Genomic DNA, 13,623 nt, shown 5'->3' with positions numbered 1-13,623 from the left:
CTTTACCATCCGTACTTTACGTACAATTGCTGGAAAATAAATGGGACGAACTAAAAGCACGTATATCCTACCAAAGGGACATTAAAAACTGTAATATCTTATGTTTCACTGAGTCGTGGCTGAATGATGACATTAATAACATACAGCTGGCGGGTTATATACTATCGGCAGGATAGAACAGCAGCCTCTGGTAAGACAAGGGGTGGGGGTCTATGTATATTTATAAACAACAGCTGGTGCACGATATCTAAGGAAGTCTCGATGTTTTGCTCGCCTGAGGTAGAGTATCTCATGATAAGCTGTAGACCACACTATCTACCTAGAGAGTTTTCATCTGTATTTTTCGTTGCTGTCGACATACCACCACAGACCGATGCTGGCACTAAGACTGCACTGTATACCACCATAAGCAAACAGGAAAATGCTCATCCAGAGGCGGCGCTCCTAGTGGCCGGGGACTTTAATGCAGGGAAACAAATCAGTTTTACCTCATTTCTATCAACATGTTAAATGTGCAACCAGAGGGGAAAAAACTGTAGACCACCTTTACTCCACACACAGAGACACGTACAAAGCTCTCCCTCGCCCTCCATTTGGCAAATCTTACCATAATTCTATCCTCCTGATTCCTGCTTACAAGCAAAAATTGAAGCAGGAAGCACCAGTGACTCGGTCAATAAAAATGTGGTCATAAAAAAGTGGTCAGATGAAGCAGATGCTAAACTACAGGACTGTTTTGCTAGCACAGACTGGAATATGGGGATTCTTCCAATGGCATTGAGGAGTACACCACATCAGTCACTGACTTCTTCAATAAGTGCATCGATGACATCATCCCCACAGTGACTGTACATACATACCCTAACCAGAAGCCATGGATTACAGGCAATATCCGCACTGAGCTAAAGGGTAGAGCTGCCGATTTCAAGAAGTGGGACTCTAACCCAGAAGCTTATAAGAATCCCGCTATGCCCTCTGACGAACCATCAAACAGGTAAAACGTCAATACAGGACTAAGATCGAATCGTACTACACCAGCTCCGATGCTCGTTGGATGTGGCAGGGCTTGCAAACTATTACAGACTACAAAGCGAAGCACAGCCGAGAGCTGCCCAGTGACACAAGCCTAACATACGAGCTAAATAACTTCTATGCTCACTTCGAGGCAAGTAACACTGAAACATGCATGAGAGCATCCGCTGTTCCGGACGACTGTGTGATCATGCTCTCCGCAGCCGATGTGAGTAAGACCTTTAAACAGGACAACATTCACAAGGCCACAGGGCCAGATGGATTACCAGGACGTGTACTCTGAGCATGCGCTGACCAACTGGCAAGTGTCTTCACTGACATTTTCAACCTCTCCCTGTCTGAGTCTGTAATACCAACATGTTTCAAGCAGACCACCATAGTCCCTGTGCCCAAGAACACTAAGGTAACCTGTCTAAGTGACTACCGACCCATAGCACTCACGTCTGTAGCCATGAAGTGCTTTGAAAGGCTACAGATGATGCAATCTCTGTTGCACTCCACACTGCCCTTTCACACCTGGACAAAAATAACACCTATATGAGAATGCTATTCATTGACTACAGCTCAGCGTTCAGCACCATAGTGCCCTCAAAGCTCATCACTAAGCTAAGGACCCTGGGACTAAACACCTCCCTCTGCAATTGGATCCTGGACTTCCTGACGGGCCGCCTCCAGGTGGTAAGGGTAGGCAACAACACATCCGCAACGTTGATCCTCAACTCAGGGGTGCTTGCTCAGTCCCCTCCTGTACCCCCTGTTCACTTATGACTGCACGGCCAGGCGCGACTCCAACACCATCATGAAGTTTTCCGATGACACAACAGTGGTAGGCCTGATCATTCCAGGTGAAGCTGGTTGAGAGAATGCAAAGCATGTGCAAAGCTGTCATCAAGGCAAATAGTGTCTACTTTGAAGAATCTCATATATTTTGATTTGTTCAACACTTTTTTGGTTACTACATGATTCCATATGTGTTATTTCATAGTTTTGATGTCTTTATTATTATTCTACAATGTATAAATTAGTCAAAATAAAGAAAAACCCTTGAATGAGTAGGTGTTCTAAAACTTTTGACCGGTAGTGTATACCAACGACCTTCCTTCTGCCTTATCTGAAAATCAAACTACTATATTTGCAGATTATACTACAATTTATACAGCAAGACTATCGGTTCAACAGGTACAGCAAGCTCTACATGTATATCTGGGAAATATTTGCCTGAACAAACTTGTTTTGAATACCAAGGTTATGTTGGTGTGTTCCACCAGGAAAAGGCCAACACAGCATGGGATATAATTAAGTATGGGGGGAGTACAAATTGAGAAAGATTCTTAAGCAAACAACCCAAGCATTAATTGGGAGTCAGGTGAACTACTGTTCTGTGGACTGCGGAAATGCAACAGCAAGTGAAATTAGGAGGCTGCAGATTGCACAGAACAAAGCAGCAAGGATTGTTTTAAGGTAGAGATATGGTTATTCTGTTGTAGTCATGGTCAATGCTCTTGGTTGGTCATCAATCAACAAGATAATTGAAAAAAAAAATGCTTATTTTATTTCACAATCTACACCATTTAAAATGGCCACACTCTATTCACAACAGTATTCAGTTGGTAAGAGACAGACATTCAGTAAATACTAGGAATAGATTGTCTACCATCTATGTGTTATCCAGACAGAAAAGAGAAATAAGCAAAATAACATTTTTATTTAGCACAATAAAGAAATATAATAATTTATCAGAGCAAACCAGAAACCTTTCGATATATAAATTCAAACAATACTTTAGAACCATTTAAATATAATACATTGGAAGTGTCATGTGTACTCCCTCTCCGGCGTCTAGGTCTTCAGGCTGCTGATTATCCCGCACACCTGTCACCATCGTTAAGCGCACCAATGCCTCATGACACTCACCTGGACTCCATCACCTCCGTGATTATCTTCCCTATATCTGTCACTCCCCTTCTTTCCTCAGGTGTTATTGTTCCTGTTTCATGTCCCTGTACTTGCTTCCCGACTCTCAGCACACTCGTTACAGAATAACACCTCACCTAAGGGAAGCATCAGGGAGTGTTTTTTTTTTTTTGTGTGTCAGTGTAAATGCCGTCAGGTCTGGGAGCCGCTACAGGCTCTCATGCCTCAGCCGGCTCGTTGGGCTTTCATGCCTCCGCCGGCTCATCAGGCTCTCATGCCTCGGCCGGCTCGTCAGCTGTCATGCCTCCGCCGGATCGCCAGGCTCCCCTGCTTCCACCGGCTAGTCGGGCTCTCATGCCTCAGCTGGATCACCAGGCACCCCTGCCTCAGCTGGATCGCCAGGCTCCCCTGCCTCAGCCGGCTCGTCGAGCTTCCATGCCTCAGCCGGATCGCCAGGGTCCCCTGCCTCAGCTGGCTCGTCGGGCTTTCATGCCTCAGCCAGATCGCCAGGCTCCCCTGCCTCAGCCGGATCGCCAGGCTCCCCTGCCTCAGCCGGATTGCCAGGCTCCCGCGCCCCAGCCGGCTCGACAGGTTCCCGCGCCCCAGCCGGCTCGACAGGTTCCCGCGCCCCAGCCGGCTCGACAGGTTCCCGCGCCCCAGCCGGCTCGACAGGTTCCCGCGCCCCAGCCGGCTCGACAGGTTCCCGCGCTTCAGCCGGCTCGACAGGTTCCCGCGCCCCAGCCGGCTCGACAGGTTCCCGCGCCCCAGCCGGCTCGACAGGTTCCCGCGCCCCAGCCGGCTCGACAGGTTCCCGCGCCCCAGCCGGCTCGACAGGTTCCCGCGCCCCAGCCGGCTCGACAGGTTCCCGCGCCCCAGCCGGCTCGACAGGTTCCCGCGCCCCAGCCGGCTCGACAGGTTCCCGCGCTTCAGCCGGCTCGACAGGTTCCCGCGCTTCAGCAGGTGTGACCGGTCCGCTCCTGATCCCCGGGTTTGTCCCCTTTGTCAGCGTCCTGCAGCTGAAGCCGTGCGTCGGGGAGGGGGTCCTGTCACGTGTACTCCCTCTCCGGCATCTAGGTCATCAGGATGTTGATTATCCCGCACACCTGTCACCATCGTCAAGCGCACCAGTGCCTCATGACACTCAACTGGACTCCATCACCTCCTTGATCATCTCCCCTATATCTGTCACTCCCCTTCTTTCCTCAGGTGTTATTGTTCCTGTTTTATGTCGGTGCGCTGTTTGTGGTTCTTGTTTTGTTAATTTATTTATTAACACTCACTCCCTGTACTTGCTTCCCGACTCTCAGCGCACTCGTTACAGGAAGGTTGTGCGTGACTATGGTAGATGAAGGAATCAATCTATCTTTTCAGACGGTTAGAGTATTTATCTGGTCAATATGTCAGTGTATTATGTTTGTTTGTAACAGTGTGTTATATATGAAAATGTGATCGTATTATAAATTGTATTTTAATGTTTAAGGACTCTTGGAAGATTAGTCCAAATGAAGACTAAAAGAGATCCTAATAAAATCATGTATTTGTACGTTTTATGTGGACCCCAGGATGAGTAGCTGCTGCATGTGCAGTAGCTAATGAGGATCCTAATAAACTAAACTAAATTGTGGGCACTTGTGAAGAATAAACACTTCATGAACTTGAATAAACACTTCAACTTGGTAGTTGAATGGTTCCAAAAGTACAAACCCTGTCCACCTGACACTCCAGAAAGACTCAATCAAACAATTGAAAGTAGACATGTTGGGTGCAGTTAATTATCAGATATGTAGTATTGCTCTGACTCTCTTCCCTTTGTGTGTCTGGGTGGGCGGGCGTGTGTGTGTGCAGGGTGAGGAAGCTGAAGGAGACCCTGGGTATGGTGCAGCAGCTGGACAAGAACATGAGCAACCTGCGATCATGGCTGTCCCGCATCGAGACGCAGCTGGCTAGGCCCGTCACCTACAACGTGTGTCACCATGAGGAGATCCAGAGACGGCTCGCCCAACAGCAGGTGGGTGGTAGTAGGGTGCAGTTGCCCCTAGACACTGATCTTGGGTCAGTTTAGCATGTGGGTGCCAGGGTCCTGTTCATTAGGCACCAAATGAACAGGGAGGGAGTACCTGTTTAACGCTTTATAATGTTTTCCCTTGAACACAACCCAGGTTGTCATAGCAAATATTATGAAGTGATTTACCTGAATAAATACAGATTGAAAAAGACGGGTTACACAAAGGTGTTTTTGTGTAATATGCACATCACAAATTTCCCACTGGTGCTGGGCCAAAAACATATTACTCAGATATAGATTGTAATTCCCTTTGAATTTTGTCAGCTAAAATGACCATATCTGTAATATCTGTATTTATTTCATTTTATTTTAGTTATTTGAATAGATGGCGATAGATACAAACATATTACCCCATTGAACAAACAACCATCCAATGCATAGCCTTGTCAATAGCCGTGTCCAACGTTGTCCGTCTGTCTGTCCACATTACATTACGCTAAGGTTGTCCTTGTTTCCATCCACAGGAGCTGCAGAGGGACATCGAGCAGCACACGGAGGGCGTGTCATCCGTCTTGAGGCTGTGCGACATCCTGCTGCACGACCAGGATGCGTGTGGTGGTGGCGGCGACGGCGAGAATGATTCCATCCAGCAGACCACCTGCAGTCTAGACCAGCGCTGGAGGGCCATCTGTGCCATGTCCCTGGAGAGGAGGCTCAGGTAGGACACACACACCCTCATATGTGTACACACACACACACACACACACACACACACACACACACACACACACACACACACACACACACACACACAAAATCAATCAATCCCCCCAATAATATATAATGCATTACCAAACAGGTGGCTTATACAAAGTGTTTCCAAAAGGGATGAATGAAGTTTCTGGGTCACTTGGATGGTGATGTTTCGTGGTCCAGAGTGAAGTTTCATCTGGGTTAAGATCATCTTCCCCTTCCCTTGTCCTAACCTTAAAGGAAATATCCACCCAAAACCACTAATTCCTATAATTGAAAGTGTTAAATAACACTAATATGTGAGAACAATATATGTTGTTAACGAATGTTTAATTTTGTTGTTATAATAAGGTTGGTAGCAACATGTGAAAATTGTTGTGAAAATCTGTGGCAGCTCTGTCTGGCTAACTAGCAAACGTAGTGACTCACAATAAGACTGAATTCAATATCAGCGTGTGAAGTAGATAGTTAGCTACAATCTCACCATGTTCAACCTGCAGATCGATGTGTCTCGCAGCGGCACCATGCACTGCACCCTGGACTGAAGAGGCAGACAAATAGGAGAAATGTGGTGGACCCTAAATTATACATTTCTCAAAGTAGGAATATCGCAAAAATAGTATCAATTGCTTATTAGTGAGAAGACAACCTCCCGTGTTATGGCATCAGCTAGTATTGAAATCTGACATGTATGATAGACGTTTTTGAGATCTTAGTCATATTCCTTTTAACTTTCAGTGTGGTGAGAGCGGCTTAATCGCAGTGCTAGTCATACCTGACAAATTTCCGCCTGCTCGAACGGCAATAGCTCAGATACACATGAAAACATAAAATCACCCAGGGAATTGATAGAACATCGCTCAGAGATGCACGCAAACAATATAACATTCAACATGGGTGAATCTTTCCTTTGCCCATTAGTGAGGGGAATGCAAATCTGACCAAAGATTAGCGTCTTTACCCTACACTGATGTTTCCCTATGATAGGATCGAGGAGACCTGGAGGCTGTGGTGTAAGTTTCTGGATGACTACTCGCGCTTTGAGGACTGGCTCAAGGTGGCCGAACGCACGGCAGCCAACCCCAACTCTGACAACGTTCCGTACACAGTCGCCAAGGAGGAGCTCAAGAAGTTTGAGGTCAGTTTTGGGGGTCAGGATCCTATAGGAACTGACAGTGAAGCTCACTTCTGCCTCCCAAATGGCACCCTATTCCCTACATAGTGCACTACTTTTACCCAATGCTCTGATCAAAAGTAGTGCAAATTGCAGGGAATAGGGTGTCATTGCGGACATACACTGTCTGAGATTTTCATTTGTATTCTATTAACTAATTAATGGCTCGGTTACTGGATGGTTGGTTTAATCATATCCTTTTGCCAATGTTCATCAATCAATGTTATTAACACCCCTCTCGCCCTCCTCCTTCCCTCCATCCTTCGTTTTATCTTCCCTCATCTTCCTCCCTCGCTTCCTTTCATTCTCCCTCCCTCCCTCTCGGAATACCCTCTACACCTTCCCCCTTGCACCATACATCCCCTCCCTCCCTCTTGCCCTCCCCACCCTACGCAGGGCTTCCAGAGGCAGGTGCAGGAGCATGTGACCCAGCTGGAGCTGGTCAACAACCAGTACCGCAGGCTGGCCCGGGAGAACCGCACCGACGGCGCCAGCCGCATCAAGATTATGGTCCATGAGGGCAACTGCCGCTGGGATGCACTGCACAGGAGGACGGCGGCCATCTTGCGCAGGCTAAAGGTGATAAGGAAGGAATGCTGGGATTCTTTTGAAGAAAATAAAAATATGCACACTGCGCTTGCCAGTGTTACTTTAGTTAGCTTACACATCGGCCTTACTGTCTATCAGAGCTTTAGAAATCATTGACTTTTTGCTTTTCCTATTTTTAAGGGACTTGGCCATCTTTTGGCCATCTTGGCATTTTTTTTTGACTTTTTTTTACATCAAGAGCCAGATCTGTGACTGTTTTCCACCCCCCATGTGAATCTTGAATTTTAGCTGCACCTTGACTCTAGGTCTGCACACTATCAAGCACTTCTTACAGACAAAAACTCACGTTCTCTTTTCCCCTTCCCCACTGCAGCATTTTACGGGGCAGAGAGAGGAGTTTGAGGGGACCAGGGAGAGCCTGCTGGTGTGGCTGACAGAGATGGACCTGCAGCTCACCAACGTGGAGCACTTTTCTGAGACAGACACGCAGCACAAGATGAAGCAGCTCAACGTAAGGGGGGCAGGGGGGAATTGGTGGGATTGGGGGAAGGTGGGGTAGACAGAGGGATTACATGCACAAGCTCAGGAACACATATTCACTAGTGGACACACACACACACACACACACATTGAGGATTGCGCATTCACACAGTCACTGTCTTGCACACACGCTTGCACATGTGAACTCCGATTCCCACAGTAACTCACTCAGACGCAGGAGAGCACACATGTCACACACACATCCATGGCCAGCTTTGACACAGTCACTCATGCACACAGTCAACCAAACACTCACATTCTCCCCTCCTTTCTAGCTCCGGGGTGAAGTTTCCCAGCCATAGGTACAGATTTAGGATCAGCTTCCCCTCCCCCAATCCCAACCACAACTATTAGTGGGGAAAATGCCAAACTGACCCTCTCCCCTCCAGTCCTTCCAGAGGGAGATCACCCTCAACACGGAGCGCATCGACAGGCTGATTGTGTTCGGTGAGGGCCTGATCCAGAGGAGCTCTCCGCTGGACGCCGCTCTCATCGAGGACGAGCTAGAGGAGCTACACTCCTACTGTCAGGAGGTGTTTGGTAGGGTGGTCCGCTTCCACCAGCGCCTCTCGCAGCCACCGGTTAGTATGTGTGGACACACACACACAGATGTACAGGCACACACACAAAAAAGAGAGAAACACACCCCAACAAAAAGAGAGAGACACACACACACACAAGAGTTGTACTCCTACTGCCAGGAAGTGTATGGCAGGGTGATCTGCTTCCACTAGCTCCTGACACAATCTCCTCTCCTCCTCTCCAGGTGTTGAAGGAGGAACCGGAGCTCTTCAGCGGGGACAAGCCCCTGGAGGGGAGCTGTGAGCTGATTGGCCGTTCCTGGCTGGGGCGGAGCCAGAGTCAGGGGAGCGCCCCTGCCACATCCACCCACCTGTTGGCCCCTCCCCTGGAGTGTTCGGGCCGGGAGACACCCGTGAGCGTGTGTGACTCCATCCCTCTGGAGTGGGACCACACGGGAGATGTAGGAGGATCTTCGTCCCACGAGGATGAGGAGGAGGTTGAGAAGGAAGAGGGGACCTACTACAGTACCCTGTCAGGTAAAATAGTGTTCATTTTTCCTCTCTGACGACAACTAAGTGTGTGTGTGTGTGTGTGTGTCTCTGTCTTACAATCAGTAATGAGTATTCAACAATGCTGTGGTATTTATGAGTACAGTATATTCATGTACACACACAGCCACAGTGACAGTCACACGCACACACACACACACACACACACACACACACACACACACACACACACACACACACACACACACACACACACACTCAACTTGGCCCTCTTCTACTCTTCTCCAGAGGTGGAGGTTACAGAGAGTCCAGAGGACTTTGTCAAAGCCACGGCTCTCTCACTGGGAGCTGATCCCTCTGGTAGGCACCACTATGGTCTTCCTCTTCCATGCTGATGCCATTGGGTGGCTATATACAAGCGGGTACTGCTAGGCTTGGGGCATGCCTCACGCAACCTCACATAACCTCACGCAAAACTGCTAAAGTACACTCTTAAAGCAGTCCTCACAATAAAGTGTGATCACCGCTCACAAAAGAGCTAAAGCTCACTAACAATTTAACTAGGCTACATCTTAGCTCAGCATACATTTTTTTAAATGTATATTTTCTGATTTCATTTAACATATATAGAGAGAGAGGATGACGGGGAGTTGTGTCAAAGAGCAGTAGGCCGAATTCAAACGTATGCCGACAAGTGTGCCAGAGGCTGCAGCATTACAGCTAGACCAGCCAAGCCACAGCGTTGTTTTTTTAATTCGATTTGAAGGTTGGGGGTTCAATCCCTGATCGAGTCATACCCAAGACTCAAAAAATGGAACCCGATGTGTCTCTGCAGGACACTCAGCATTAAGGCCAGGCACCACATGCTGAAATGCATCTACCTATCAATTTTGAGATTTTTGGGGTATTTTGGTCCATTAACATTAGTCTTTTTACAGAGTAAACATAAACATTTAAAAAACTTGATGAAAATGTATATTTTCTTTAGTTTATCATACTACCATCAACATTTTTATGAATTTGAACGACTTTAAAATGAACATACATCAATCATTTCAAAGTTCACTACATTGGATTACACATCATTTCAAAGTCCATTTCATAGAAAATGTTACAAACTGGACTACATTTAGTAACTTACTTTGAAGAGATGGTGATTGGGTCTAAATAGGCTTTTGGCATTTGGTAGTCTTAATTCAGTGTACTTGTCTTTAACTGCAATTTCCCAAAAGTCAGACTCTTCCCACACACCAACTCATTTTCTCAGCGTCAGAAGCATCTGCTTCACCATATCAAAATTGTGTGTGGTTATCCTTGGATATATTCTCCGGACTTGCCCAGAGGGAATTGTTCATATGCCGTAAATGTTTTATTCTAGTTAACATTTTATTTGGAAAAATGCTTTTAAATGTCTATAGTATTTTACAGATAGAAAGATTAAAAAAGTATTTATCCACAAAGTCCGGTCCTGGAGTGTCTTAACAAAATGAAACTAAAATATTTAGGCTGACTTAATCCAGTGTCCAGAAAAAATGTATTTGCGTTGTATGCAAATATGCACTATTTAATAATAAATCGCCTCATTTGTATATTGTAATAATATATTTCAGAAAATAGTAATACAAAAAAATAAAAATATTCAACTGATAAAAGTTGATTGTGATATGATTAAAAGGATTAGCTTGTGGTGCCTGGTCTTAAGGAGATAGATTGGGGGTAAGGCCCTGTGACAGACTAGCATCCTGTCCAGGGGATGTATTTGAAGTAGAGAGGTGATTCAGCAACACCTGAATGACAATGGAGTTAAATAAAAAAGCATTTTTATTGCAATGTGTTATGGCTTTTGGCCTTCGTCAGGGTTTTTACAGAAGTAAAACAGAATGAGTCTTTTTTTTTTATACATTTCAAGGGATCAATCACAGTTGTATACCAATAAAAACATGTGGTTGGTTAAATCAGGGGATGTACTTGTACATCAAACTACATCAAGCTACAGAAACTGAAGATAGGTTCCTGCCCCATGGGCCGTTCTGGCTCGGGCAAGGCTACTTACCTTTACTTACGCCTCAGTTAGAGACTTGTCTGCATAGTAAATAGGCTTTAAGCGTCAAATTAGGGTTGCCAGATACAGTGAAACCACTCCCATCTGTGTTGCCAGATCCAACTACACTAATTCACCCCACTGCTGTGCCATAACCTTCCTTTGCTACTGTCTACCACCTGAAATACTGCATGGGAATAAAGATGCAACACACTGAACATGGTTTCTTTCACTGCTTGATTTATACTTGTATGGCGTTATTATTTGGGTGGCAGAAAATCTCCTTTGTAACCAGAGCAAGCCCACTGGGCAAAAACTGGTTGAATCGTTGTTTAAATGTCATTTCAACAACAAACAGTCAATGTGATAACGTTGAATCAACATGGGGAAACTGATTGGATTGGCAAAAATTATTTTTTAAACCCAACTTTAAACCTAAATCTAATGACATGGTGACATTTTTTGTTGATTTCACATATAATTCACATTCATTGACAACTCATGTAAATCAAAACTAGTCGTTGAAATTACATCTATGCCCATTGGGAGTAGAATGGTCTGCAGGGAAAATGTGGTCATTATTGTGTTTTCAATGTAAACTCAGGCTCTAACGAGGTGTGTGTGTGTGTGTGTGTGTGTGTGTGTGTGTGTGTGTGTGTGTGTGTGTGTGTGTGTGTGTGTGTGTGTGTGTGTGCGTGCGTGCGTGCGTGCGTGCGTGCGTGCCTGCATATGCATGTGTCTGTACATGTGCGTGTACGTGCATGCCTGTTTGTGTGTGCGGTCCTCTCAGTTCCACTCAGATCCATGGCCATACCCGAATCTCCAAGTTGGCGCTCACCAGGCGACCCGGACAGGAAGTCCCTCCACCTGGACTCTCCTGACGGCCTGGACCCCTCACCTACACACACTAGCACTCCCTTCAAACAAGGCTACGTAAGTCGCTCCGGGCTGAAATGTATCCTAGGTATAGGTCAAGGATCAGCTTCCCCTCCCCAATCCTAACCACGCCCATTAGTGGGGAAAATGCTAAATCAAATCAAATCAAATGTATTTATATAGCCCTTCGTACATCAGCTGATATCTCAAAGTGCTGTACAGAAACCCAGCCTAAAACCCCAAACAGCAAGCAATGCATGTGAAAGAAGCACGGTGGCTAGGAAAAACTCCCTAGGAAAAACTCCCTAGAAAGGCCAAAAACCTAGGAAGAAACCTAGAGAGGAACCAGGCAATGATTAGCATTTAGGGGCAACTTCCCCTTACTCCTACAGAAATCTGCTCTGCTGCCCCCCTCTGGCTACACCTAGTGTTTGCGTGTGTGATTAGATTAAATTATATTTTTTATTTAGTCACCTGCACAGGGTCACAGATGTATTTGCAATATACAGTGAAATTCCTCAGCGCCGAGCTCCAACAGTGCATGTGTGAATGAAACAATAAAACATGTAATATTAATAATACACAGTTTAGAACTGTGACAATGATAAATATAAATGTCCATTGGGGTGTGAGCAGGGTAATTTTCCGTTGAGTGGGGGAGGCAGTGTGCCCCCAATGGTGCGTTGGGCTGAGCGTACCACCCTCTGTCGTGCCTTGCGGTCAGCGGCGGTGGAGTCACCAAGCTGTGATGCAGCTCGATGGTATGCTCTCGATGGTGCTCCCATAGAACAAGGGCCCTTGGGAACAGACCTTTCTTCAGCCTCCTGAGGTTGAAGAGTCACTGTCGTGCCTTCTTCACCATGGTTTGACCATTTCAGCTCACCGGAGATGTGTAACACAGAGAAACTGGAAGTTTTTGACCATCTCCACTGCGGCCCCGTTGATGAGGATGGGGGCGTGCCCAGCCTGGTTCCTCCTGAAGTCCACAATCAGCTCCTTTGCTTTGCTGACATTGAGGGAGAGGTTGTTTACCTGGCACCACACCGTCAGAGTGCCTACCTCCTCTCTGTAGGCTGTCTCGTCGTTGTGTGCATGCATGCGCATTGGTGTGTGTTACATGCTGTAACAGTGTGTGTCTGCGTTACAGGTGCGTCTGATGTCAGAGTGCAGTGGTAGCATCAAAAGTGTCAAGAGGGTCTCCCTGATCCTGGATGATGAGGAGCAGCCCGAGGAACAGGGCCTCACTGGCCTGACGACCGCTGACAAACAATCAGGTACTGGACGCACACATATTGGGCGAGGAAACATGTAAACATTCTTACCTGCCGTCATGCAATATTTGCGATACTCTAATAAATGTATGTTACAAATGTGTGTGCCGGTGGGCGTATGTGTGTTCTCAGGGGTGATCGAGCGCTGGGAGCTGCTGCAGGCTCAGGCCAGGAGCAACCTGCTGTCTGGCCAGCGGGAGCCTTGCCAGTTGACCTCTGACCTGCGTGACATCACTTCCTGGCTGGGGTGGGTAACGTCAGAGCTGGAGAGAGTGCAGGTTCCCGAGACCCCCACCAGCATCCAAGACATGGAGGCAAGGGTCAAACAACTCAAGGTAAGGCTTCTGAATATTATACTGTACTACGGTGTCCATTTTAGGACAGCTGGGACTAAGGCTTTTTGAATATGGAAACCATACATTGCTTGTCTTTTCCAT

The 13,623-nt window shown here is 46.7% G+C and overlaps 1 protein-coding gene across 2 annotated transcripts in view; it reads left to right on the top strand.

Annotated features, from left to right (window-relative positions):
• The window catches only part of syne2a (spectrin repeat containing, nuclear envelope 2a), a 258,178-nt gene that overhangs the window by 236,861 nt on the left and 7,694 nt on the right, over positions 1 to 13,623 (top strand). For both annotated transcript variants that reach the window (XM_029733409.1, XM_029733408.1), the window contains 11 exons: positions 4,792 to 4,954; positions 5,476 to 5,669; positions 6,692 to 6,842; positions 7,275 to 7,457; positions 7,801 to 7,938; positions 8,357 to 8,548; positions 8,734 to 9,025; positions 9,287 to 9,358; positions 11,830 to 11,972; positions 13,063 to 13,189; positions 13,319 to 13,521. In XM_029733409.1, coding sequence (XP_029589269.1) covers positions 4,792 to 4,954; positions 5,476 to 5,669; positions 6,692 to 6,842; positions 7,275 to 7,457; positions 7,801 to 7,938; positions 8,357 to 8,548; positions 8,734 to 9,025; positions 9,287 to 9,358; positions 11,830 to 11,972; positions 13,063 to 13,189; positions 13,319 to 13,521 — 1,858 coding nt within the window. The remainder of the gene's footprint in view (positions 1 to 4,791; positions 4,955 to 5,475; positions 5,670 to 6,691; positions 6,843 to 7,274; positions 7,458 to 7,800; positions 7,939 to 8,356; positions 8,549 to 8,733; positions 9,026 to 9,286; positions 9,359 to 11,829; positions 11,973 to 13,062; positions 13,190 to 13,318; positions 13,522 to 13,623) is intronic.

This window comes from Salmo trutta, chromosome 35 (assembly GCF_901001165.1).
Source record: "Salmo trutta chromosome 35, fSalTru1.1, whole genome shotgun sequence".
NCBI classification, from domain to species: domain Eukaryota; kingdom Metazoa; phylum Chordata; class Actinopteri; order Salmoniformes; family Salmonidae; genus Salmo; species Salmo trutta.
Note: the sequence above shows the minus strand (reverse complement) of the source record. Positions and strands in the feature narration are given on the sequence as shown.